This window comes from Myotis daubentonii, chromosome 2 (assembly GCF_963259705.1).
Source record: "Myotis daubentonii chromosome 2, mMyoDau2.1, whole genome shotgun sequence".
Lineage (NCBI taxonomy): Eukaryota > Metazoa > Chordata > Mammalia > Chiroptera > Vespertilionidae > Myotis > Myotis daubentonii.
Window position 1 is genome coordinate 212,627,648 of NC_081841.1, and position 27,474 is coordinate 212,655,121.

Genomic DNA, 27,474 nt, shown 5'->3' on the forward strand with positions numbered 1-27,474 from the left:
GTCCAGAAGGTCGTTAGGCTGTCCGGTCTAATTAGCATATTACGCTTTTATTATTATAGATTTGGCAGGTTACATCCTTAGAGTATCCATTAATATGTCTGTCCCTCTTTCTCTCCGATTTCCTAAAAACTGGTCCATAAAGATGCTTCCCTTCTGGTTCAGTTTTCGAGGCAGGACACCACTTAGGAGGGATTTCATGTCTTTGAAAGCAATATATGAAAGCAATATACGTAAGGAAAGGAAGTGGAGGAAGTTCTGAAATAATCACATACACACCAGTGATTTTCTTTTGATGCTTCACTTTTTAAAAAAATTAGGGATTATTTGGCTTAATCCAAACTTTTATCCTGAATTCAAATCAAAATGATGCCATTGTAATAACCTGGTTACTATTTAACAGGAAAGGAGGAAAGGGAAGACCAGATATAGGCATGCCATTTATACAGCTTTGCCAAAAAGCTGCATTTAACATCCTCCAAGTCTATTCCCCTGCAGGTTGGTGGGGGAAGGGACTAGACAAAGGCAGTTTAGACACAGGCCCAGTTAGGTCTGGGTGACTGGAAAGGTGCCTACCTGTCCGCCAGTCATACCTGGGAACAAATCAGTGGCCGGGATAGATGTGGCCACCAAAAGCACAAAACCTGAATATTTAAAACTTTCGAACAAGGAAAGTGTGTTCTCTCTCTCTCTCTCTCTCTCTCTCTCTCTCTCTACCTCTGTCTCTCTTCTCCCTGTCACGCTCCGGGTTCCAGGTTCCTGGCTCTCCTGTGGCAGGGGGTGTGTTCCCCTGCACCCGTGTGGCCCACAGCCATGTGGGCCTCCACACATGGACTAATGGACTCTAATTAGCTGAATGCTGAACTACAACTTGGAACGGAAGCTCTGGCCCCTGGCCTTGTGCCTGGCTCTGCTGGAACCCCAGCTGCACCCTTTCCAGGCCTGGCGCAAGGGACAGGGACTTTGGAACCTGAGAAATGCAACTCCACGCCAATACAATCTTCCACATCCCATCCTCCCGTGGGGGCTTCTGAAAATGCTTGTTTCAGTGGCACCCCAAGAACCTCCACCTCGTTCCCAGGAGCAATAGGAGTTTGATTCTCCGAAAACAAAACCAAACTCTCCAACCAAATGAATCAGCATTCAAAAAAGGAAGAGGACAGTACATGCACTGTTTGATATCTGTGTCCCTGTTTCACATCCAAGGCCAATCTACAAATACTTTGAACCCCTTATTTCTATTGTTTTGTTTTTTGATTGGCAAGCATTTCAAAATCCCAGCCTCTCTCATCAGCCACACACCTGAAGCTGTTAGACCTAATGAGTTGTCAATAAAATATTACTAACAAAAGCTCTTTGCTTTGAAAGATCTGTTTTATTGTGCTCTGACCCACTCCACCTATAAGGGATGCAGAATAGTACATTCATGCTCCCAGCACCTAGCTTTGTCAAATCTCTTTAAGGAATAAGACTTTACAGACACAAAAAGCTCTCTGTTCTTCACTGCTCACCAATCTCATTCTTTTCACTATCCTTTGAGATCTAACCACTTTTCTGAATTCAGTATTTATTATTCTATTCAAGTTTTAATAATTTCACCATATAGTATATATTATAAGTAATATATAATAGTATTTGGCATTTTCTAAAATTTATATAAATTGTATTAATACTGTATGTAGCCTCCTGTAGTGGGTTTTTTTTTTATCCTTCTTATTGTTTTTAAGATTTGTATATTGATAGATATTTATATATTGTTCACTCAATTTAACTGCTACATTTTATTCTGACCTGAATATTCCACAATTTATTTATTCATTCTTTTTAATGAATGTTTAGATCATTTCCAAATGTCACTATTTAAACAACATTGCAATGCAATGATATGCATTAGTTAGCTTTTGCTAGGATAACAAACAACCCCCAAATCTCAGAGGTTTACAGGACAAAACATTTATTTTTCTCTTAGTGGGACAGTGGCTTGACTATAGCTCTATTCCAAGGTTGGGGCTTGGGAGAGCAGAGTAAAGAAAGAGAAAAACAACAGGGTTTCTCTACTCCCTCTGAGCTTTAGGCATTTCCTTTCCTGCTCCTCACCAAGGGGTAGGGGTGTGAACTTGTTAGAAATGCAAATTCCCAGGCTGCAGTCTGATCTATTGAATCAGAAACTGTGGGTGGAGCCCAGCAATCAGTGTTTCAACAAGCTCTGGTTCTGATGCCTGATAAAGTTTGACAACCACCAGCACAGAAAAAAGAAAGGACTCACAGTAATTAACATCTTAAGATAAGTAATGTGAGCTTGCTTGCTCTTCAATGTCCTTAATTTAGGTAAGTGACAGATATTTACTAAACAATGAAATCTTTTTTATATTGCCCAGGGTAGTAAAAAATTTGCATAAACACAAAGAACCAAGAGATGCTACAATAACGACATATTTGTAAATAATTTTGATTGATTTGAGTGTATGGCTGTTGCGTTATAGGAAGGCTCTACTTTGATTTATGTTTTGTTTTATTACTACTGACCTTTGTGTGATCGCATTCGATGAGGAAGTTCTTTGGATCAGAGTACAATATTGGTCTCTAAATGAATGCTTCTTTTGGAGTTCATTTTCTGGCTAATTTGCATCCAAATGGCCCTCTCAGAAACACTGATAACAGGGCTAAAGATAGTTTAAAGACCCAAACCTTCAAGAGAAAGCTTATCAGAGTTCAGCTTGAAGAGTTGTATTTAAGCTAGAAGATCAAATTTCCTACGTAACAGTTTTCTAATCTATGTCTTTTAAACGTATACTAATAAACAGGCTTCCAGGTTATTACATAAGTATAACTTGCATACATTTTACAACCGTTAATAGATAACAAATATATTAAAAAGCGAAAGAAGTTGAAACATATTTAAGGGCTTGCTATGTCTCAGATGTTGTTAAATATTTACACACGTAATTTTAATAACCTACTGGGTAAATGTCATGTACAATTTTACATAAGAAAACGAAGGTTCCAAGCTGTTAAGTAACTTGTTCCACATCACAGGTAGGTCTGTCTGCCTGCAAACCCCACCTCTTCCCAATGTATCACGTGTCCACTTCAGCAACACAGTCCTGTCAGTAAGTTTCTTCACAAGGTTACTGGGTGGATGCACTGAACGAAGTCTTTGCACAGGAAAGTACAACGCAGACTTATCCAGGCAAGGGTCAGATCTGAGCCTGAAATAAAGTTAAGTGGTAGGGAATTTCATTGGATGCATAAAAACATCCACCACGTTTTAAAGTGGGGGTTTCAAAGAACCTTTCTACACTTAGTTTTGTAATTTTGCCCAAAAATGAATTCACGCATCTTGCCACGATGGTATATCCCAGTGCCACCATTAGTGATGAAAAATTGCTTGGTCTGCCCTGTCCCTTCTCAAAAAGCATCAGGATTGGAGTCACCGTGTCCTGTGTACGCAGCCTGTGGGGGACAGCACAAATCAGGAATACTCGATGGTATAAACACTGTGATGTGAATAATAAGATGCTTGCTTGTCTTTGAAACCTTCCTACTTAGCTAGTTATGAAACTGCCTACGTTTCACAGAAGAAAGTTTTAAAATAAAATGCAACACCAAATAGAAGTTGCCTGAAGAGCGGATTTCAAAAACGAATTCATCATCCATTACAGAACACTAAACTTAACAAAGAAAGAACTTAGTGCATCCTGAAGGTTCGCAGAAGTGGGTTTACTTGAGTTGCTGGACCAAAGTCTACCAAAAAGTTAGCCTTCTTAACAGAATCACTCACTATTTTTAAAATGTACACTAAAAAACCACTGCTCAAAAAGAACTATTCAACAGGAAGTATTTGGACCTAAAAGAAAACCAGAATATATTTCCATTGCTAAACACACACACACATACACACACACACAGTCTAAAGGCAAATTATATACATTTTTACTTAAACAGGACAACTCAAAATCAGAATATATATATGAATATATATTTAAATGAATATATATTTAAATAAGCACTTCTATTGGAGTTCATTTCCTGGCTAATTTGCATCCAAATGGCCCTATTCAAAACCCTGTTAACAGTGCGTAAGTGGCCCTCATACCTTCTTCCACTTGAGCAGCATTAGAGAATGCCAGGTATCTCAGTCATCCAGACACAGATTGTGCTATTTCCTAACATGATTCCAGAAAATGGGACAAGACCTCAGAATTTGTGGTGCCTGTCTTTGGTGCCATCATCTCACCGTCGGCTCTTATTTGCAGTTAGGGCTGCTGAACAGAAGGCATGGATTGGCAGGTAGCCACTGTGTACAATGGAATATCCTTCAGCCATTAAATAGATGGAGATCCTGCCATTGTAACAACATGGACGAACCTGGAGGACATTTTTCTAAGTAAAATAAGTCAGGCATAGAAAGAAAAATATTGCATGAGCTCACTTATATGTGGAATGTATTAAAGTGAAAATCACAGAAGCAGAGAGTAGATCCATGGTTACCAGGGTGGGGAGGTGGGGGAATTGGGAAGATATTGGTCAAAAGGTACAAAGTTTCAGTTACTTAGGATGAATAAGTTCTGGAGAGCTGGTGTGCATACAGCATGGTAACTGTAGTCAGTTTACTGTACTGTGCACTGGAAACTTGCTCAGAGAGAGACCTCAGAGGGTTCTCTCACCACACACACACACACACACACACACACACACACACACACAATCATGTGAGGAGATGGAAATGTTCATTAGCTTGACTGTAGTGATCATTTCACTCTGTATGTGTACATCAAAGCATTAGTTTAAAAATAGCACTGTAGCTGCTATTAGCTTTGTGAACTGATGGTCACTGGTGTCAGTTCAACGCCCACAGGAATCCCCAATTTGGGGTGTTATGAAGAAGAAAACTTTATTCAGTGCACACCAGCTCACTGTGAGGCAGCAGGGCTGCGAGGCAGCCACAGGAACAGGCCCCTCCCAGGCTAGACAGCTCTGCTCTGCTCCATGGTCTGCTCTGCTCTGCCCCTGGCTGGTCTGCCTCGTGCTGGCCTGGGCTGCTCCACATGCTGAGCCACAGAAAGGCAGTCTTCAGGATCTGGGAAAGGGGAAAGTGCTTTCTCCCAGCAAGTGGTGGGCTGGCTTACATAGACAGAAGTCCTTGCCCCTGGTGGGACTCCTTCATAAGGGCGGGCTCAGATGGCAGGAACGGTGCTGGTGCCGGCAGGCGGTTCAGTACAGGGGCAGGCAGTTACGCACAGGCTTCTCCGCAGTTTGCAGGAGAGGCCCCTGTGCAGAAATGGCAGCTAAACTCTGTTTTCAAAAAAATGGAATCAAGTTAGCCATCTTCCTAGTAGGTGTCTTTTTTTGCCAGGGTTCACAAGCTTCATTGGGTTGCGCTATGCTAGTGTACTCACACTTGAACACAGGTCCGAATCATCTGCAGGGTCTATGAGAGCAGATTGCTCAGCCCCCCTGGGAGTTTTGGATTCAGTCGACCTTGGGCAGGGCCTGACCTCAGCACTTCTAACAAGTCCCCAGGAAATGCTGGTGCTGCTGGTCTGAGACCACACTTTGAGAACCACCGCTCTATACAAACACCTTTGTTACCTGGAATATAGAAAAATAGTATGGGTGACGGCTGCCAGGAAACCACACCCAGGATCGCCAATAGCTGGTTTGAGAGTTAATTAATGGGCCTGCTTGTATCATTTGGGGTCCCAACTGGAAACAGATGGCACGCTTCAAATAGGAAGAATTCCCAACAGCCAACAAGTGGATGTGCAAATCTTGTTAGGCCCTGGGGTTTTGTACTGACGGTCTAAACACACAGGTAAAAAACTGAACTGTGCTCATCTCCATACACACTTGTTTAAAACAGCTGACACGAGCTCACGGTACCCGGTTACATCCACCTGCGCGCTAGCTGAAGGCCCACGTAGGTATCTACTGTACACTCTGAAACTTTTACTGTTTTCCTCCAAGAGTACCTGGTGGCCTTGACTGCTTCATCCCACCAATTCATCTTCACTCATAGCAGGACTCTGGTAATTTTAAGTACCTAGAAAAGCTTTTCGCGATGGATCACACTTTTATCTAGGCAGTCCTGTCCCCCTTCTTCTGATCTATGTCCCCTTTCTCTGCTACCCACTCTAACAGCTATTCTCATGTCAACACATATGCAGAGGAGTATTTTATTTCCTTTCATTTCTGTATTTGAGGTTATATCTGTTCTTGCTACCCTCCACTTCTCCAAATAGCCCTCAAAAGGGTATTCAACAGACACATTGAAAACTTTAGGCAACAGATGAACTCTATCTATGGCCCTAATTATTACAACATTCTCCTTTACTTTTGTTTGGGTGTTAAATATTTTTAATAGTAATATGGTAGTAAAAGAACTCATGCAAGATATTTTAAGTTAATAAGCACAAAATGAATACAATCATTTCCTATCTCAGAACTAGAACAGCCCAGTACCTTAATGTATCTCCCTATCCTACCCACCAGCCTTCTCTCAAGCAACCACTATCCTCATAAAACATGAATACTCTATATCTTACGAATATTTCCCTAAGCATCATATTGTTTAGTTTTGCTGGATTTTGAACAAATGTCTACATCTACTTCTCACTCCACATTATATTTTTAAAAATCATTCATATTGTTACCTGTCATTGCATGTTCTTTTTCCCCTGTGTAAAAATTCAGAGTGTGAAGATGCTGCAATTTATTCATTCCTTCTCCTATTGCTGGACACTTGTGTGTTTTCCAGTGTTTTTCATTATGAACAAAGCTGCTCTAAGTTTTTATAAAGCTCTCTGCTGGCGTACATGCTTTAGAGTCCCCCGTGGGTGTACTAAACCTAGTAGCTGCAAAAATTTGTAATCCTACCAGTACTGTGTAAGAGTTCCTGTTAAGCCGCATATTCACCACATCTGATATGATCAAACATCTTGCTTTTTGCCGATATGGTACGTATACAAGGGTATTACATGGACGACTTAACTTTCGTTTCTCTGGTAACTAAGGAGAGTATGTCTTCCTATGCACTGTATTGTTTTCAGCATTGCCATAACAGATTACCACTCGCTGGGTGGCTTGAAACAACAAAAATGTATTCTTTCGCAGTTCTGGAAACCAGGCATCCAAACTGAAGGTGTTGGTTTTCCTTCGAAAGCTCTCAGGAAGAATCTGTCCTTGTGTCTCCCAATTTCTGGTGGCACAGGCATTCCTTGGCTGGTGGCTATATAATTCCAATCTCTGCTTTTGCCTTCATACGGCCTTTTAGCTCTGTGTGTCTCAACTGAATGACTCTCATAAGGGCACTTATGATTGAATTTAAGGGCCACGTGGATAATCTAGGAAGATCTCATTTTGAGAGTCTTAATTTAGTTACATCTGCAAAGACCCTTTTCCCCAGTAGTTCACATTTATACTGGTAATTCTGGGGATTAGGACATGGACAGATAATTTTTGGGGGATGGGAGCATAATTAAACCTACCACATGTATAATCATCACTGATAGTTCCTCTTCCAAAATACAGGTTTATAATTTTCCCCAATTTTTTCTATTGAGTCTTCCCTATTTTTCTATTGAAACTTCTTATTGATTGGTAGGACTTTAAAATACTAGAGGCCTGGTGCATGGATTTATGCACTGGTGGAGTCCCTCAGCCTGGTCTACACCCTCTCGCAATCTAGGACCCCTTGGGGGATGTCAGACTGCCAGTTTCAGCCCAATCCCTGCAGGCCAGGCCGAGGGACCCAACCTGTGCACGATTCCATGCCCCAGGCCTCTAGTATGCATATAAAATCTTTGGTTAATCTCTTCCTGCCCTCCCCCTTCTCCCCTCTTCTCTGAGATTCATCAGTCTGTTCCATGTTTCTATGCCTGTGTGTTGAATGTCTGTCCCCTGGTGGTCAGTGTGCATCATAGCTACTGGTTGAACGGTCAAACAGTTGCTTAGGCTTTTATATATAGAGATAGTAAGTTTTATCAATTATATTTGTGAACTGAGTATTCTCCCAAACTGGGGCTTGCGTTTTTACTTTTTAAAATGGTGTCTTTTGATAAACAGAGGTTCTTAATTTTTATGTAATTAAATGTGCCAACCTTTCATGATTAGAACATTCTGTGTCCCTTCTAGTAAATCCTTCCATAAACTCACATAAATTACTTTCTTCTAAATATTTTAACAATTAGCCTCAAAGCTTTACATATTTAATTCATCAAGAGAACATTTTTTATGACAGTATGAGGTAAGGATCCAATTTTCCTTTTTTCATGAATGGGGATAAGGAATTCCCCTTCATCCTCCCTTGAGCAATGCCTAGGGCAGAAGCAGTTATTTTGCTCAACCACAAGCTTGAGAATGAAAGGCAAGATCTGACATGACAAAGGGACATACATTAGAGAGACAGTCAACATTGAAGACAGTCAGCTTTCGTACAGAGCACAATTCAACATGTATCACTTAGAAAGTATAAGAGAACCCAGAAGGACATCCCTACTCTTCTAACAGCATGAAAAACATGACATCCTGTAAGCCTTAACGGATACAACTTTGTGAACACTGAAGTCTATCTCTAGTCAGGTTTAACTGTCATCGAAAGTAACCTAGAGTAGTTGTTTTTGCATTTAGAGTTATATATATATATATCAAATGACATCATTGAGTACAGTGGCGCCAAGAAACACTCAGGTTATTAACTCTCTCTGACCCACCAGAGGAATGACTCAGCAGTGCCCTCCCTGTTGTAGTTAAGGCAACAGTTGGTTCATTGCATCCCTATACAATCAATGATGCAAATTAGGCGATTGTGTGAGATAGTCAGCTGAATCCATAATTTCAAGTCTAATAAATGACACACATACACAGAAAAACAGTGGTCTCAGAGAACTCAGTTTTACAAAAGGTATTGCCCTTCCTTACACAAGGAAGGAAATAATTGCTTACCTTAACCCATAATTTCCAGATTTCATAAATAGCATGTGCCTTCTTTTGTTTTCTTTTCAGGTTGTAAGAGAAAGCTACAGAGGTAGTAGAAGTGGGCCACCTGGGCTGCATAGGCTCGGGATACAAGTTACAGAAGCCAAAGAAGGGCCTTGGAGCTTAGGAGAGAGAAAGGCAAGGGCAACGCCCTCGGGGGAAGGAGAGAGGAAAGGGAAAGGCACAGGTGTGCTCCTGAGGGGGAGAGTGGGCCAACGTGTGTCTTCCTCAGAAAAGTCACACCTGGGAAAGAAAGCGTGCATATGGTTTTATGTGCTGTGTTCTTTTTGACTGTTTTGGAATAGTCATTAGTTGGTTTTGAAACTTCTAGACCTGTTCTGTCCAAAATGGTAGCCGTGAGCTACCTATGACTATTTAAGTTGAAATGAATTAAAATTAAGTAAAATAACTAATTCAGTTCCTCAAACTTTTGCACTAGCCACATGTCAGGTGCCCAATTGTACCACACAGGACAGCATAGGTAGAACATTTCCATCTTCACATACAGTTCTTCTGGATAGCGCTGTTCTAGACCTTGTCTTACACTCTGTTCATACGGTTCTAGCATTCATGGAGTCCTTGATGGTTTACCAAGTGTTTTCTCATCCCTGCTTTTACTGAGTCCTTGTATTATTAGTAGAAAGCCATTAATCCAAATTTTTTATCTATGGCTAAGTAACAAATTCCCCCTAACACTTAGCAGCTTAAAATAACAAACATGTATTATCTCACATAGTTTCTGAGGGTCAGAAATCTGGGAGCAGCTCAGCTGAGTGATCTGGCTCAGGCTCCCTCATGAGGCTGCAATCAAACTGGATGTTGGGGCTGCAGTCATCTGAAGGCTTGACTGGGGCTGAAGGACCCACTTTCTTTTTTTTTTTTTTTTTTTCCCACTTTCAATCTTATACATGTAGCTGTTGAAAGAAGCTTTCAGTTTCTCACCATGTGGGCTTTGGGCTTACCTCAGAACAGATAATGAGATAGATGATAGATAGATAGATAGATAGATAGATAGATAGATAGATAGATAGATAGAATGATAGACAGATGATATATGGATACATAGATACATAGATAATAGATAGATAGGTGGGTATGTTATCATCTTTTATAACCTAATCTTAGAAGTGACATACCAATCCCTTCTGGCTTTTTCTACTGTTATACAGACCCTGGTTGGGAGGATATGGGAGGAGACTAACAGGGTATGAATGTCAGGAGTGGTAATCATTGGGGCCCATGTTAGAATCCAACTGATCACGTTGCTGTTTAAGAAGCTCAGTATCCTGCCAAGCTCACACAGCTAATAAATGTTAGAGGCAGAACTCTCACTCAGCCCTCTGATTTTTAACTCCTTTCTTCCACAGCACTCTGCCTTCACCTGTCTGGGTCCTACCTCAACCTCCTTAAACAATTTGGCAACTTTTGCAAAGCAATGACATAGACTAATAATGTTAACCTGCAAATATTACAGCTGAGAGTCAAAGGGTCTCAGACGCTTGATTAATAACAATTATTTTTCTCCTTTTGTTTATCTTTGGTGCGGGGGGGCGGGGGGGGGACAATTATAGGAGAGTAGAAAGAGCAGAAGGAGAGTATTAGAGGCAAACACTCTCTCTTTGACCAAACTCTAGACAGGTTCCTTTGATAGGCCTTGAACTTGGTGCCCGTCTTTGTCCAGCCTGTGTCACTCAGTCATAGGAAGAATCCCATTAGGTTGGTTTAGCCAGAATCCCCTACCCTGATATCTAATCGAATCTGATCACCCTGGCTGTTCTTCAGCCAGAATCCTGTCAGATCAGTTTGGCCAGAATTCCCTCTCACTCCTGACGATTTCTTCTCAGTAATTTCTTATCCACTAATTAACACCTCCCCACACCCCGTCTGCCCACACACACTGTTCCTTGGCTATGAATCCCCACTTAACCATCGTTGTTATGGTTAGGAAAAATGGGCAGTTTGCAAGACTGAATCATTTTCTATTTCCCTGGTTGTATTTCGAGTTAAGCCCAGTCCTCTACTTCCTGCTGCAAAATGCCATTGCTGTGGTCCGCACATCTGTCGTGATGGTCCTGAGGAAAGTCTGCCATACCGTTTTATCAAGTGTCATAAATACGTTTTTATCAACACTACTCCGGAAGAAACATGGCGTGGAAGAAATAAGAGGAAGATTACTCTCTCCTTTGTCTCTCATACCCACACAGGAGAAGTGACTTTTTACAAATTGTTACTTAGAAACGGGACAGGGGCAAACTGTCTTCTAGATGTACAAAACAACACAGCCGACTTAAAGAGGACCTTATCTTCAACCACAGCACATCTTAATTACATTTAAAAAACAATTCTATTTCAAATAATGGGCAAAGTGTGGACAAAGTGGGCCGTGGTATATAAACTGATTTCACTTTTTGACTTGGCATTTGATATTGGCAACTGGAGGGACAAACAGATTCAAATCCCAAATGTCATGGATTGACCAACAGTGGGCACTCCAGCTGACTGCTGTATCCTCTGGTAATTATTTGACGTCAGGGTTTGGTTTACGTTCATTGAAAATCCTAAGAAATTATTTCTGGGAGGTCTTTACAAAGAAAATATGCTAGAAAGGCTTTGGACACTGAGAGGAATGAAGAAAAATCTTTTAGTTGAACAAATAAAATTTCATATTCTTATTTTCATCATTGTTATGGTTAAGAAAAATGGGCAGTTTGCAAGACTGAATCATTTTGTACTTAGCAGTTTCTTTCTCACCATTAAGGGAAAGCACCAAGAGTCCTTCCATCTCGTCATCAAAGTCAGTCTCAGTTCCTATTGGCCAATGAGTTGAGGAGGTACATCATTTATCCCCCCCCCCCCAAATAATTCCTACTACATTTAAAAAAGGATTTTATAACTATAGGAGATGATGTCAGGTACAAGTTACCCAAATCCTGACACAATCCAACTTAAATAAGATGGAAACATATGCTCTCCCATAAAAAGAAGCCTTGAGAGAGTTGATTGGATTCATTGAGAAGCCTCATCTGCCTTCCCTGGTTTAGGCCTCATCCTCAGCAAGTAAGAGGGGTGCAGCAATCCCAGGCATGGCGTCCTCACCTGACAACGCCCAGTGAAACACATGCTGTCTCTGGCAGATCCCTCTTAGGAGGGAGAAAGATTATTTTCAGAGGCCTCCAGCAAACTTCCTCTAATATCTCACCTGCTACCACTGGTCTCCATGCTCAGGACAAGGGGCAGAGAACTACCATGGAGGGCTTAGAGAAAGGTTGTTGGGGTCTATACAATCCTCATTTTCTAAATGGGAACCTTTTAATTTCTATATCGGATTAGCTTTTATGAACAAAAATTTGTACCAGGAGGAGATGGGTTCTTAATAGTAAAGATAAATACATATCAATTAAGAGAATTTCCCATTTTGTCATATGAAAAATAATAAATGAAAGAAAGGAGAACTGGTGAGATCAATGAACACTAGTCTGCCCAGACCAGCAAAGGGAAAAACAAAGTATAAATTTAAATGCTGATCATGAAATCCTGTGAGATAGTCCTTGTCAGAATTCATTGAGAATCATTGGTGTGTGTTTTTCTGCTGTTCAGACTAAACAAGTTAAAAGCCAGGCAGCGATTTTGAATTGAAAAGAAATGTGTTTAAGAGCATGTATATCTACCTAGGAAAATATGTAAGCCAAACAAATGATGGATGTACAGCATTACATATATATTTCTAGACACAATCAGTGATGCTTTCACTCTGTGATTAAAGGACCCACCTTTAAACAATTTTTAAAAATCCATACTCAGTGTAGCTGCTAGAAAAATAGAATCTTCCTCCAGCCATCATCGGATAGCTTTTTGTTCTCCTCTTAGGCTGCTTTTTAAACCACAGCATTGCTGACAACAGCAGCCTTGGTTCATAAAGGGTGGAAATGAGGTTTGGAGCATAAGGAGCTACTGTATAAGAAGAGTGCTGGCCATGGACTCGGCTAGCCTTGGTTCTCAGTCCAAAAGGTGATTCAGTGTGAGTTGTCTAATCTCCTAAACCTCAGTTCCTCATCTGTAACATGGTGCTAGGCTATTCATTGCTACCATCATACAGTATTTTATAAAAATTACATGAGATTTGCATATAAGGAAGTTGGAACAGAGTTTGGAGCATAATTGGCATTACATCGATGTTACTGATTGCTATTGGTTCTACAAAGCCTCATAACTGAGTTGGGAGTGGTAGGGTGAGAAACAGTGGGTACATCTGAGTAGAATAACGGCATTGCAGTGGTTATCTTCATTTTTTTTTTACTGGTATCTCACAATTAGAGAGGAAGATTTAAAAAATAAATATATATATATATATATATATATATATATATATATATATATATATATATATTTGATTTAAAGGGGAAGGAAGAGGGAGAGAGAGAGATAGAAACATCAATGATGAGAAGAATCATTGATTGGCTGCCTCTTGCACATCCCACACTGGGGATTGAACCATGACCTCCTGGTTCATAGGTTGACACTCAACCACTGAGCCACACCAGCAGGGCAAGAGGCAGATTTTTTAAAGACCATTTTAGAGATGCACTTTTATAGAGGAAAATACAGCTTCTCGAATTCGGTAATAACCAAATCCATTAGATTTTATGTGGTAAAGATGAAACTCAAACCGGATTTACTGACTTCAAGTGTAATGTTCTTTCTACCACCTCTGTTGAGAAAATATGTTTACATTTCTGCATGAATCACTGCTTATTGTTCAAAAAGGTAGACTTAGAATTCCTCAATCACTGAGCTTGAAAAGCATCACAGGAATTATATTTCTCCAGCAAGATCTGTTCCCTAACCACCTGGGAATGTTGATCTTATATTTTTAGGGACAGAAAACCCACAACCAGCCTATTTCACTATGTATTTATCCCTAAAATAAAGGTATACTTTCCTTTTTTATTGCTGTTTTTAACAGCCATCCGCTAGGTGATTTGCAATACCTCTAAATATTTTCCCAACTGGCTATGGCATCTGGAATTTCACCATTAAGTATAAAATTTTATCTTTAAGGTGTAGCTTTAGAAAATACTTGTTCTGGTGAACATGGAAGGGATCAGGAATATTAACATATTCATACCCATATTAACCTACTTATGCTTACCAGCTGACCAGTTGTCTGCTCTAATGGCCCCCCTTGAAGATCCTGGAAGAGAGCTGTGCTTCAGTGCAAAGGGTAAAATAATCCCAAAACTAGGGAAGTTGAAGGGAATGATTATTAGTATGTCAGCTTTTGGAAGTGTAGGCAGTAAGGGGGTGCAGGCCAATGAGAAAGCAGTGGCAAGGAACGGAGAGCATAGCATGCTGGAAGTCAGTCAGCTAACTTAGAATTATGTAGTCCTGAGACTACTTCTAAAAATGTCTTAGAAATAATTTTTGCTTTAAATTAAGTATTTCCCCTGGGTTTAGTACTCAACAATGGTTGAAGACAACTGAAAGGGCATGTTAAGCCATGTCAACCAAGCTTCCTTCCTCCCTCCCTCCTTCCCTCCGTCCCTCCGTCCCTCCCTCCCCCGCCTCCATCCATCCTTCCCTCCCTCCCTCCCTCCCTCCCTTCCTTTCTCTCTTTCTTCTTTCTTTCAATTCCTTTATGTTTTGCATATTAGCCCTTTACCAGCCAACACTATCACCATTAATGTACTGTACATTTTAGTTGAAGGCAACCAGTCTACAAACTCATTTACTTATATTAGACAAAATTAACCTCATCAAAAACTTACTGCAGTTTATAAATTCATATAAATACATAAAATGATGCAAGCAAACAAAAAGTTCAGCTTTTTTTTTTTTTAATTCTTAGACTATAATTTTCTCCAAAGGGAATAATTTCCTGCCCCATGATCAGCAATAGTTACAGTTCAATTTAACTACATCAACTATTATACTTTTATTTTTAATTAATTATTAATTTTTATTGATTTTTAGAAAGAGAGGAAGGGAGAGAGAGAGAGAGAGAGAGAGAGAGAGAGAGAGAGAGAGAAATATTGATGTGAGAGCAAAACATCGACTGGCTACCTCCACTATCAGCCTTTTATATCTTTAAAAAAAATAAGTGAAAATTACAATATCTTACCAAAATGTTTAGTATTTTCCAAATTTCAAATATTTGCTCCCCTGCTCTCCACCCCCTTGGGTTATTGGACGTTTCAAATAAACTAAAAATAACCACATCTCACCTGCAACATTCAACAACACTTGATGCATAAAATTTATCTATGTCCCCAGTTATTTTAAGACACAAAAATGGCTGTCTATCCATCTAATTCTTATAAGTTAGAAATACCACATTTAAGAATTAACATGAGAGTTTCAAATTTCCTCCAGTTTAGGCATTTATATCTTTGTTAAGCCATGTTAATATTTCTCTTTTTGAAAATACTCTCTAGAGGATACGTTGATTGATTTTTTTAGAGAAAGGGAGAGAGAGAGAAACATTGATGCTAAAGAGAAATATTGATTGGTTGTCTCCTATATGTGCCCTGACTGGGGATGGAACTGGTCTATTCCTAGGTATGTGTCCTGATCAGGAATAGTTCATGCAACCTTTTGGTATATAAGAGGACATTCCCAACCAACTGAGCCATCTGGCCTGGGCAAGCCATGTTAATATCTTTTAATCACCAAACATACCTAACTCATTCAATTTTGAGTCCTTCTAATTTCATTTAGTATATTGTTGGTACTTGATAAATATTTGTGGAATGAGTGAATCCTCTGTGATTCTTTTCTTTTCTTTTTTTTAACTTTGGAAATGAATCAGTATTGGATGCATCAAGATTATGATACAAGAATATGAAAATCATAGCAAAGTCTTTAACAGTGTTGCTCATAACGAAAATGTTCTTTAATTGGCCCTGAACAACATGGAAGACATTGCCCACAAGTATGTATTGAGTACTTGACAGGAACTAGTCAGATGAAGAACTGGAGTTTAATAATAGCCTCTGTGGCTAGTGGCTGCCTATGGTATTGGATCTGGCAGGTCTATAGGTTTTATTAAATGTTTTCTGCCCCCCTCACTTTGTTTTTGAACGTAGCTATTTTGATTGATTCCATCAAATATCCTATCTATTAATAGACAAACATGGTAATTGACCATACCTTCGCTACACCTCCCATTGGATAATCAGCGCGATATGCAAATTAACTGCCAACAAAGATGGCGGTTAATTTGCATACTGCAGGCAGGGCGGGTCAGCGCCATCCCGCCTGCCCCGTGCCATCTGGGCCTGCTATCTGTGACCCAGGGCAGCAGGCATCTGTGTGCGACCAGACCCAGGGTGGCTGGGCGGGGCAGCAGCGATTGGCCGGCCCGCCCGGGTGTCCCGTGTGTTACCCGACCCGGAGCAGCGCCCCAACCCCCAGATCGGCCCTGCCGTGTGTGTGACCCAGGGCGGTGCCCCAAACCCCGGATTGGCCCTGCCTTGTGCGCCACCTGGGGAGGCGAGGCAGGCATCGAGGGATCGGGCCTGCCATCTGCCACCCGGGAAGCGGGCCTAAGCCAGCAGGTGGTTATCTCCCAAGGGGTCCCAGACTGTTAGAGGGCACAAGTGGGGCTGAGAGATACCCCCCTACCCCCTCTCCCCCACCAGTGCACAAATTTTTGTGCACCAGGCCTCTAGTCTTATATAATAAAAGCCTAATATGCAAATTGTCCCCTTGAATGGGAGTTCGACCGCTTGATATGACGTGAGCTGACCACCAGGGGGCAGCACGGAACATGGCGGGCATCAGTCAGTGGGCAGCAGTGGAGGCACTGCCAGCACTGATGGGCCTCGAAGAGAGCAGGACCTTGGTGAAATGGTGGAGCAGGTGAGTGGGCGGCACCAGGCCAAGGTGGATGCAAGTGGGGGTCTGATTGCCCCACTGGTCGCCCCACAGACAGCGACCTGCCGGGGTCCAACCCCAGCAGGTCCAGGGGTCCCAGAGGTGTGGACGGAGTCAGCAAAGAAGGAATGACACGGAGACAGCGTTCAGTTGATCAGCAGCCTAGCCAGGATCTCTAGCCCGGATCTCCAGCCAAGTTCTGGTCTGGATCTCCAGAGAGGTTCTGCTTCGGATCTCCAGTGAGGTTCTGTCCAGGTTCTCCAGCCAAGTTCAGTCACCAGGTTCTAGTCAGGTTCTCTTGCCATGTTCTATAGTCAGGTTCAGTCCAGGATCTATTGCCATGTTCTCTCCAGCGAAGTTCTTCTGTCTCCAGGCTCCGTGTAGGTTCTGTGTTCTGAGTTCTGTCTGTTGTTGTCTTGTTGCATCTGTATTTATACCAGTTGATTCCAATCCTATCAATCTCTATTCCAAAGGTTAGGGCGTTTCTTATCTCCATTCCAGGGAGTAAAGATTATGTAGCTTAAGCATGATTGTTCGTAGTTAAAGTGATTAATTACCCGCCTGGCACTTAGTTGAGGGGTTTTATTCCCTCCCTAACTTCAGGGGAAAATCCCTACCTGGGGATTCAACCTTTCTCAGAGAGGTGACCTTGGTTAAAACACAGCGCCAAGAAGGTGAGCAAACATATTAAGAACCGTATGCCATATATGCCAGGTCCCTTGAAACAGCAAGCATGGACCGGCTCCCGGCAGCGACCAGCAGCCCTCAAGCCCTGATCTCCCAATTGGGACCAGCCCCAGGCTGGGATGGGGAACTGGGGATGGGTGGCAGTAACCAACCTCCTGTGGTCCCTGGGCCGGGGCTGGGACCTCTTGCTGGCTACCTGGGGGCGGAGGTGATGGGACAGAGGTGTGGTGGGAAAGTGGGGTGTCTGCGAGCTCCCTCTCACTCCCCCTGCTATCCTTCCCTAGGATGCCAGGGCTTCCATGTGGGGAAGCCCCCCGTGCTCAGATGCCAGATGCCTATGAGGAGCCCACATGACCTCTTCCGGATGAGCCAGGCTGCAGCTGCTGGGACCGCAGGGGCCAGTTGGGCTCCCCATGGGTTCATGCAGGAGCTGGTCTGCAAGGCAGGCTGGGAGAGAGTGTACTGCCTGGCCAGGTTCTGTGCGGTGCCACTGGGTGGCCCAGAGGCCCTCGCTGCACCGCCCCGCTCATCGCATCTCTGCATGGGGACTCAGGCACCGTGACTCAAGCGGAGGGAGGTGCACAGGAGTCTGGGGGCCCAGGTGCTGCCCAGGGCCCAGAGGTCAGTTGGGACCTGCCCTTCCATGCCAGATGCTCATGCTTTGATCACCAGGCAGGCCTAGGGACCACACTCATGCACGAATTTTGTGCGCTGGGCCTCTAGTTATATATAAAGTTCCTCTTGTGTATATTTTTCTTTTTTAATAGAAATAATTAGATTTACCTATGATAACTCTAAAGATTAGCAAATCCAACTGACTTGCACAGCAGTGTCTGGGGGAATTTACGTGTTATCATTTATAGAACTTGTAATACATGGTCGGTTTCTAATTTCAACTACTGACATAAAAGGAGTGAGCCTGTGCAGTTCAAATAGTGAAGCATGAGGAGTCTGTGCTTTGCACGGACAGGCTGGCCTTTCAAGCCAGTCTTTCTTTTGATGGCCGCCTCCTTCATCTAGAACCTGGTACCTTGGGGCAGCCCCCCTGGCTTTGTGGGGGGCCTCTAAGTTTCTTTCCCATAGCTCTCCATTCTCCTAGCCTCTCCGTGCTCTCCCCCTTCCAAATCAAAAAGTACCTTGAATGATGTGTGATAACCTCCCTTGAACTCTTCCTAATTTTATAGATGAGAAATCGGAGACATTACAAAGAATGAGAGTGGGTAAGACAACTAACATTACCTATGTGCTTGCTAGACACTTTATTCGATGCTCAGTAAGAGTACTGCCTGCATGAATGAATGCTATACCCCAGGCAAGTAAGTGGCATTCAATATATATTTTTTGAATGGGCAAATACATGAGTACATTATTACCTTGTGGGACACGTGTTATTCCCTTACCACAGATGAGGAAACTGACACTTAGATAAGTTATATGACTTCCTTAAGGCTAAGCACATACAACACTCCAACAGTTAATCTTTTATTCTCTTAACTGTTTAATTTCTTGTCTTGCGTCCTGTGCCCTCCGGGGTTTGCTCTTTACCTTTCCAAGACAGGGATCAGCTAAAATGACCACTAGATTTATATGCAGTGTTGGTAGCCGCTTACGCTTGTAGTACTACCCCCCAGCCCAACCACCCCCCAGCCCTTTCCCAGGAATCTTAGAATTTCAATGCCAACTTTCTGGGAATAGTGTCAACCAGCTCACAGAAATGGCTCCCTGGGAATTTCACGCTGTTAGGAGATATTTTATTTTGGTATTTTAGCGACATTAAAAAAAATTCCACAGCAGATTTTTTTCCTGGGGTCTGGACAATTACGTAAAACGACGCATTCATTTATAAATTAAACGTCAACACTGCTTGCATGCATCGCAGGCTATTCTACGAGGAGCAGACAACTGATCTGTGTATTGGCCCCTGTCGCGATGGAAGACTTAGTAAGAAACATCAGAAATTGGCTCCTCCTCCACCTCTCCCCCTCCTCCCCCCCTTGGAACCTTCTCAGCTTCCCGAGTACGGTCTGAAAACCTAGCTCTTTAGGAAAGGATTTGCAAATTAAAACATGGCTCCGTGATTTTCAACACAAAGACCACAAGCTGCGCTGAGCACAAGAAGTATTTAAAACAGATCACCTCCAGAAGTTGGAGGGCTACAAAGTCCAAGGCGCCCCGGCCAGGCTGCAGAGGCTGTTCGCGCTTCCTCCCTGCAAACCCCCGGCAGGCGACGCGTCGCGACGAGTTTCAGCTGCAGAAGAGGAAGAGCATCACCTGCAGCTCCAGGCGTGGGAATCGCGGCCGGAGGGAGCTGGAAAGAAAGACAGCCCGAGAGGGGCCCGCAGCGGGGGCCCGGGCCGGGGCCGGGGCCGCTCGGGGGCTCGGTCCAGGGGACGCCAGCGGTCAGCGGAGCCCCGAGACGCGGCCGGAGGGAGAGGCTGCCCGGGAGGCACGGCAGCTCCGGCAGGTGAGACTCCACACAGCCTCCCAGGTCGCCGCCGCTACAGTCCCGGAGGCGGACTCCGCCAGAGAATCCCTTCCCAGCCCCTAGGCTGGGGCAAGGCGGGGCTCTGACGTCACCTCCCCTCCCCCCGTTCCTCCAGGAGGGAGGGAGTGGGGAAAGAGGCAGTGATCCACCGCCGCTCCCGGCCGCAACTCTCAAACTCGGCGGCTCGCTGCCTGGACAAGTCCAGGCAAACTTGGCTTCTCCTCGGCCCTCTCGCTAGCCCTCGTGCGTCTCAGCCAGCCTCGCTTTGGGACTCAAGTTTCGCCCGGGACGGAAGCCTCCGGAGATGGGGCCACCTGGGTCCGGGCAGCGCGGGTGGGTCGCACTCCGGTTGGGGACATGCTGAAGAGCCAAGGGAGGAGGCAAAGTTGTGGGACCTCAGACAACAGGGCTTCTAACAAAAATCCAAATCGCGTGGGGATTACCGAGCGGCCGAGGACTTTCAAGCGGAGCCCCGAGGACTCGGCTGGACCGGTGAGTTCTTTGTTGAATGCAAGCCTTCGGTGTTTAAGTTTCAACGTAAATTAAATTACGTGGGGTATTTGGCCCTAAGCGAGTGCCGGGAAGCGTGGGCATCCTACGGGCTCTCCGCTCGGCGAGCTGCGCGCCCCCTCGGGCCGTGCATGGCTCGCGAATGAAAGATCGGTATGCGTAGGTTTGGGAATTCGTAAAATACATACATAGCACTGTTAAAGAAAACTTGAAAAGCTGTGCTGTCTGTGCATTATTTCGAAGGTAACTTATTATAGAAATAGTGCCCAGGGAGGGCGCATCCGGGCCGCGTGATTCGCAGGGGCGCAGCGCCCTCTAGGCCGGGCACCAGGCAAGGCGCGCGCTCCCCGCCGGCTGGCTTGCGGACCGCGAACTTGGACCTGCTCCTGGGACGTGGGCGTGAGCTCTGTCGCCGCCACCCCAGCCTTAATTACCCGCCCACTCCGGCCCATTCTATTCGTGATTTACCAGTGCTAGCTCGAGTGGACTGCATTCAGAGGCAGTGTTGGGAGGAAAGCGTTTTTGTTTTTCGGGAATCAGCCCCCAACCCCCTGATTTCCGAGAGCCTTTGGGGACAGGGTTAGGGAGGATCGACTATTGGAAGGACAAACGTGGAGCTTGAACTACATTTCTCCTTCGTGTGAAGGTAATCCGATGGTTGCAAAAAGGCACCTCTGTTTCATTCATTTGAGGCTAAAGGATCAGGGAAACCGTGGCAGCGCCGGAATCTGACATCTTTCTCTCCGGCTCTCGGCGTTTCTGTGGCCACCCCGGTCGAACTTCTTCCAGGCAGTTCTGTTTCTCAGTGAGCTTGGAACAAGGGGGATTCCCAGACAGCTGTTTCAGCTTGAGTGAACCTTATCATTTAGTAGCGAACGGTAATTTTCTCCAGGAATTCTTTTGTGCCATTAAAAAAAAAATCTTGTGATTTTATGTTACAGGATGGTGTCTTTTTACTGTTGCCCCACCCCCACCCCAGCTGTTGGTGTATCTCGTGTGGTTGTGTTTTGTTGAGAGTTAGAATTCGGCGAAGGGCGCAAACCGGTTGAGCTTGGAGATCAGGCCACCTACTTTCGAGGTGTTCCATGTAGGAAATGGAGCACTTTGCGCATTGTGGCCGTGGCCAAGTGCCTGGATGATAGTATCTGCTGGGTGTGTGAAATGGTGTGTATTCTAAATAATGCGCAGGGAATACACTGCGTGCTCTTCTCAGTGCTACGTACTAATCAGCACACTCACTCTGCAGGCATTTTCCTTCCCAGCCAGAATCTGCTAGGTACCTTCCCCCTCGCCTCCCACCAATCACCTTCTTGAAGATGGTTTTTTAAAAGAAGACTGCATTAACGTTGGAAGGAAATTCTCTTTGAAATCTAGACGCCCCCCGCCCCCCGATCAGCCTCGCGTTCTCCCTGCTGTCTCCCCCACAGGTTCCGGGGAAATCAGATCTTTGTCCTTTGAGAGTTAAAATGTTCGCGCCCCAGAAACTTTCCGAGGTCACGCCCGCCCTCTCCTCGGGGCTATTTCCCAACGCCCGGGAGCATTTCAGGCTTCGGCGGCGTCTCCGTGCGCGGAGCCCCCGCGTCTGGAGCTTGGCTGGCGCAGAGGACGGGCTCAGAGCCGGGCCGCCGGCCTGCGCGCCCCGGCGTGGGGAGTTCATGGAGGGCAGTGTAGGCGTCCTGGGCGTCCCTCTCTCCCTAGGGAATCTGTACCTTCTAGTAAGAATGGGTTCGGTTTGCGGGGTGCGGCTTACCGGCTGGGAAAGCACGAGGCGGCAGAACTGCCTTTTGTCCCGCCGACCAGGGAGTTGGGGGTGTCGGTCCGGGAAGGCGGGTATTGGGGTTCCTCACCTGTGTTGGGGAAGTTTGGGGGTCTAACTAGCTCCGAGCGCACAGAGGTCGCGGAGGGAGCGCGTTCATTTCCCTGGCTCTTACCTTACTGTAGATTGGAGGAGGAAGTCCTTCCGACCTAACTGCATTCCTTCCAGACCTTTCGGAGGATTTTGTCCCCCCCCCCCCCCCCCAAGCTATTGCAGACCGGGAACCGAGACATTCAAATGCAGATTTAGGAATTCCCTGAAGGTTCTAGTCTAGAGACTCTAAAAGGAGGCGTGGGAAGCTTTCTCATTTGCCTTAGCTGACTTTTTTTTTTTTTTTTAAACTTCCCCATTCCTAGCAAGAAACATTCCATATGAATTCTCTGCACAAATCTGTGCTGGCCTCACTTAACTCGGCACTAGAGCCAGCCCCACCCTGCTCCTTGGAGTGTCGCCAGATCGCCCTCGGTACTCGCTCCTCTCCTCGCCAGGTGCGGCTGCCGTAGCCGCCGGGGATCCCTGACCCGTGGCGGGTGTCACTGCCCGGGACCCGCGGGCTGCGTCCCGCCGCCGGGGAAAGTCTCCGCGAGTTTCCGAGCTGGAGAAACGAGCGCCGGCGCTGGCGGGCGTGGCCGCGGGCGGAGGGATCTACTCTGCCCGGCCGGTCGGGGAGCGAGGTGCAGGGTGGCGAGCGGCGAGCCGGGGACACCTGGCCGGCGGCACCATGCGGTCCTGCGGGCCCCCCGAGACCCCCGGCCGACCCGATCCCTGCTCCGGGGCGCGCTGAGGCCAGGAGGTGCGGGGCCCCCGAAAGCGCCGCCGCCACCACCACCACCAGCGCCGCCACTGGAGCCAACTTTGCTGTAAGTTTGATCGGAACGAAGTTGGAGCCGAGGGCGGTGGGCTCGGGGCGCCGCGCGGTGAGTGCCGGGGAGGCGTGCCGCTTGCCGCGTGGGGTGGCCCACTTGGGGCTCCGTGGGTGCTAGCCGCAGATCGCCTGGCTGCGGACCCTGCTCCCGCCTGAGCTCAGAAGAGGGGATGAAAGAAAGGGCCGGGCTGGACGGTGGCGGTGCGGTGGCGCCTGCCCACTGCAAAGTTCAGTGCTGGCCCTGGATTCGGCGGCAGGCGAGGGGCGGAGGCGGGGCGCAGGGGCGGGCGCGCGGGGACAATCCGCGACTTGAACCGAATGGGAATGAGCGAGCAGGGCGCTGTAGAGAGCCGGCCCCAGCCGCACGGCTCCGGTGCTGGAGCCATTGCTGGAAATCAAAGCGCCGCCGCGGCGCGGGGCTCCGGGGCGGCCGGGCGCGAGGACTTCCGCTGCTCCCTGGAGCTGGGAACCCTCCCGCGCGCTCCCTTCTTCTCTCCGGTAACACTCGTGCCTGCGTAGGGCTTAGCCGATCTCGGCTGGATTCATTCTTCCAGTTTATGAACCAGTACTCACGGTGGAGGGGAGATGAAAAGAGAGGCCAGTAGTCAAGAGATGGCATCTTTGAAATGGAGTCGCCGAGTTCTGCCAGATGTGTTGCGCCCTGAAGGAGTGCTGCTCTGAGCTTTCTGTACTAACTGGTTGAATGGAGAGAGATGCGATCGATACATTGATAGGTGCAATTGATTAATTTCGGGCTAAACCTTTGCACAGTGTGCTGGTTGTCAGTTTGTTCCTTTCTTTTCATGAAAGAGAGATGCTTTTAAAGAAAGATTCTGGTTCTTTAATGATCTTTCTTCCTCCAAGTGCCTTCTTCTGGGAAGCTAACTTTCTGTTGTCTGTAGGATTGTTTTGTTCCCACTGATGTGAACTGCAGGGCTTTGAAAACAAGGACGCGATTGTATGCATTAGGAAAGTAAACTCATAAATATTTTCTATGCAGTTAAAGGGCTTTTTTTTCATGCTTCTGAACTATGGTTTCATTAAGTGGTTTTGTTAAGCAACTCCCTGGTGCCTGGTAGAGTAGATTCTTTAAAAAAAAAAAAAAAACAACCTGGATATTTACAGTGACTATTACAATCGAGAAAATATTTAAAAGGCAAATTATCTGGTTATGTATTTATCTTTACAAAAGCAGATTCTTAAATCTTTATATACTGTATTCAGAGGTAGGTCTCAGTGGTTTAAGAAGATATCTGCACGTGTTAAATCCAGTATGGGGTGGTTTTCCATTTACTCCTAGAGTTGTGGTTGTTATTTAGTACATCTAGTTAGTAAAGTTAATCATGAACATAGATTCTCCAGTGATATAGGTTAATTCAGGTACTTGGCTTTGTCTTTGTGTTTTAGAAGGACCAGCCCTGGTTCCACAATTATTCCTCTTTCCTTGGTATATATTTAAGCTTTAAGATGTATGTAAAAATACTTAAAACATTACATAACTTTAAAAACAGTTGCTATAACTCTTAAGTTATGCCAAACATGGCATTTAACCAGTTCAGTGCAAGGTTTGATTTGAATCAAGAGTGCATTTGTGTGCCCATGTCTGGCAAAAATGAACATCTCAAAGGAACCAAATTCTTAGTCACTCTGAAAGGAAACCAGGTTGTTAGAGGACTTCAAAAAACCATTCAGGTCAACTGTGTATTCATTTGTGTCTTTTAATTAATCACCAGAACTATCCCAGTAGGTTCTCAGCATGTTAATAGATCACTTAAATCCATATTATGGACAGGTGCCAAAAGAGGAATCTAAGATCTATGTGCACACTAACAGTTTTCATTCCTTTGATCCCCTGCCTTAGACTTAGCTCTTGAGCCACCAGAGAGCGAGCAGTCACTTTGAATGTCATAGGTGAAAGGGATCTTACAGATTAGGTGCTTTCACTCCCTTATCATAAAGTCTACCACAACCTGTTTCACCCAAGTTTGGCAGATGTTACATAGAGGCAATAAGTTGAATCAAATTAGTTCATTATTGTTGCATTCAGTGTTGTCTCGCGGCCTAGACCTGCTTTAATAGCTGGAAGCCATAAGGCTAGGTGTATGTTTAATCTTTATGAGTGGGAAATTGCTGTAGGTAAGCTCTCTTTTGACCAAATTATATAGATGATGAAGCCAAGCTGTATCTTTCTCTCTAGCTTAATTGTTCAATTTGCAAGTGTTAGTGTATCCTTAGGCACTGGACAGGAGTTTTTGAAATGAGTTGATGCAGGGAACTCATTTAATGAAGATCAGAAAGTTGCCATTTTTTCTTCTCATATTTGAGAGGAGCCTTTTATTTCAAAAATTTATTTGATCAGATGAAGAGACTCTGGATATTTCACATTTAAACTTTTTAAAAAATTCTATCTTTTTTAAGTCCTAGATTTAAGTATATTGCTAGAATTCTTGCTTAATTTCATAGTCTATTATATATGTGGAGATAACTCTATACTAATAAGTGTGTTCTACAAACCTCTTAGGAAAATCAGTTATTGTTTACTCCTTATCCTTCATGGACTCTTCAAGTGTGGCGCCTCATAATAAGGTCCGCAGTGTAGACACTGATCTAGCATCGCCTCTAGCCAATTTGGAAGGAAGCGTTGTGAGGTGGGTGGCGACCTCTTTCTGAGCTGCTGGAAATTAGAGCCATCTGCAGTCTGCAGTGTTGTTACTGGCCTGGTGGTTGCCCCTGGATTTCCTGTTAATTTTGGAGCAATGGATATATTATTATCTCATGTTATCCCTCCTTTCCTCCCCTCCCTGCTTCTCCCCTTTCCTCCTTCAGTCCTGTCTGCCATGCTCCATCCTTAATCCTCCTCCATCTGTTCATTCACGAACCCCACAACTGTGGCTCTCCTCTGTGCCAAACATTGATTGGGCCAGACATCGTGCACAGGGTGAACAAAGCATGTCTTCTGCCTTCAAGGCGCTTACAGTCCAGGTGGGAGGACAGATAGAGCTAGTACCCGATGTGACAAGAGAGATGCATCTGGGTGAGGGCAGTTAGTTCATCGTAGCAGCTTAGTGAGCTGGGTGTGGGGTGGGTGGATATTAGGGTGCTCTGAGGGAAAGTGAATCTGAAGGGACTAATTCAGGGAGCGGAAATGACATGCTGTAAAGCAAGTTGTAGAAATGTTAATTACTTGTCAAGTCTTACTTGAGGATTAGGGATTAGTTGCGATTTGATTGTGGAGTGATAAATAGTGAGAAAAGAGACCCAAGACTTAAGCATGCCGTGTTATCTTTAGGAAAAGGGTTGGTTGGTGGATCATCACTGCTTCTTTAATTCTGGTTTCACTTGATTATGAATTGTCTTTTTTCCTTTGTGTAGGTCTATGAATAGGGTTTACATTGGTTTACAGAGAAAGGGAGGACAATGTTAAGGGCAGGTACGAAGAGAAGGAAATAAAGAAAAATGGAAGAAAAAGGTGGAAATAAGGAAATTATATGTGAGGAGTGAAGGACAGGAGAAAATAAAGTGATAATGTTGGCATGATCTTTTAGAAGATATGAGATGGAGATGTTACAAGGTTAGAGCCCTCACCACTAGATGATTTCCTCAGCTCAGGACAACTGGGTTGTTTCAAGCTGTAGTACAAGCATGTCAAACTCAAAGGCTAACATGGGCCAAATAAGGTTTAAGTTTATGTGGGCCACAAAAAGCAAAAGCTCCCATTTTCATAGAAATGTAGGTTTATTTTGATAGAGACATGCTGAATACCAAGGGCTTAGATAAATGAGTCATCATTGACATAAAATAATAGAACATTTTAATAAAAATTAATATTTTTTTGAACATCAACTTATCAGACACCGAGTAACTGTACAAATTAATAAGTGTAACAACGCAAACAAATCTATTTTTCTTGTTCTTCGAAAGGAAATATTTCCTGTTGTGCACACCAAACAGGTCAGTCCAAGACTAATGAGGTGGCAATCGGCTGCTAAAATATTCGCTGCTAGTATTAGTGGAGGGAAATGAATGCAGCACGATTATAGTAGTCAGTCATTAGCGAATGATGTAGTTCGTTACTAATATGTATATCAGGATACTGTAGAAATTAAGTTACGAAACTTTCATTAGAACGTTTCTTACACACCGTCATATTGGCTGGGCCGCAAAAATACTCCTTGTGCGCCGCATGCGGCCTGCGGGGCCGGGAGTTCGACATACTTCCTGTAGGATAGACTATTTTGGTTTGAAATAGGAAGTAAGATGGGGAGG

General features: G+C 44.6%; 1 protein-coding gene and 1 long non-coding RNA gene across 5 annotated transcripts in view; one reads left to right on the forward strand and one right to left on the reverse strand.

Moving 5' to 3' along the window:
• Positions 1-715: 715 nt before the first annotated feature.
• LOC132228716 (uncharacterized) lies at positions 716-19,980 on the reverse strand. Of its 2 annotated transcripts, XR_009451418.1 has the most exons (4): positions 19,669-19,980; positions 5,397-5,589; positions 4,094-5,292; positions 3,383-3,450 (listed from the first exon to the last, which is right to left on the reverse strand). It is a non-coding gene; the product is annotated as an uncharacterized LOC132228716 (long non-coding RNA). The 2 variants fall into 2 exon arrangements; XR_009451417.1 differs by having other exon boundaries at positions 716-5,292.
• Positions 19,981-20,192: 212 nt separating this feature from the next.
• FAT1 (FAT atypical cadherin 1) overlaps positions 20,193-27,474 on the forward strand; it is a 121,658-nt gene continuing 114,376 nt past the window's right edge. Inside the window, exon 1 of one of the 3 annotated variants that reach the window (XM_059685610.1) lies at positions 20,193-20,509. In XM_059685610.1, the coding sequence (XP_059541593.1) occupies positions 20,375-20,509 (135 nt within the window). In that variant the 5' untranslated portion in view covers positions 20,193-20,374. Of the gene's footprint in view, positions 20,510-21,056; positions 21,174-22,995; positions 23,204-27,474 lie in introns of those variants that run through there. The other 2 variants (XM_059685615.1, XM_059685613.1) reach the window with 2 other exon arrangements.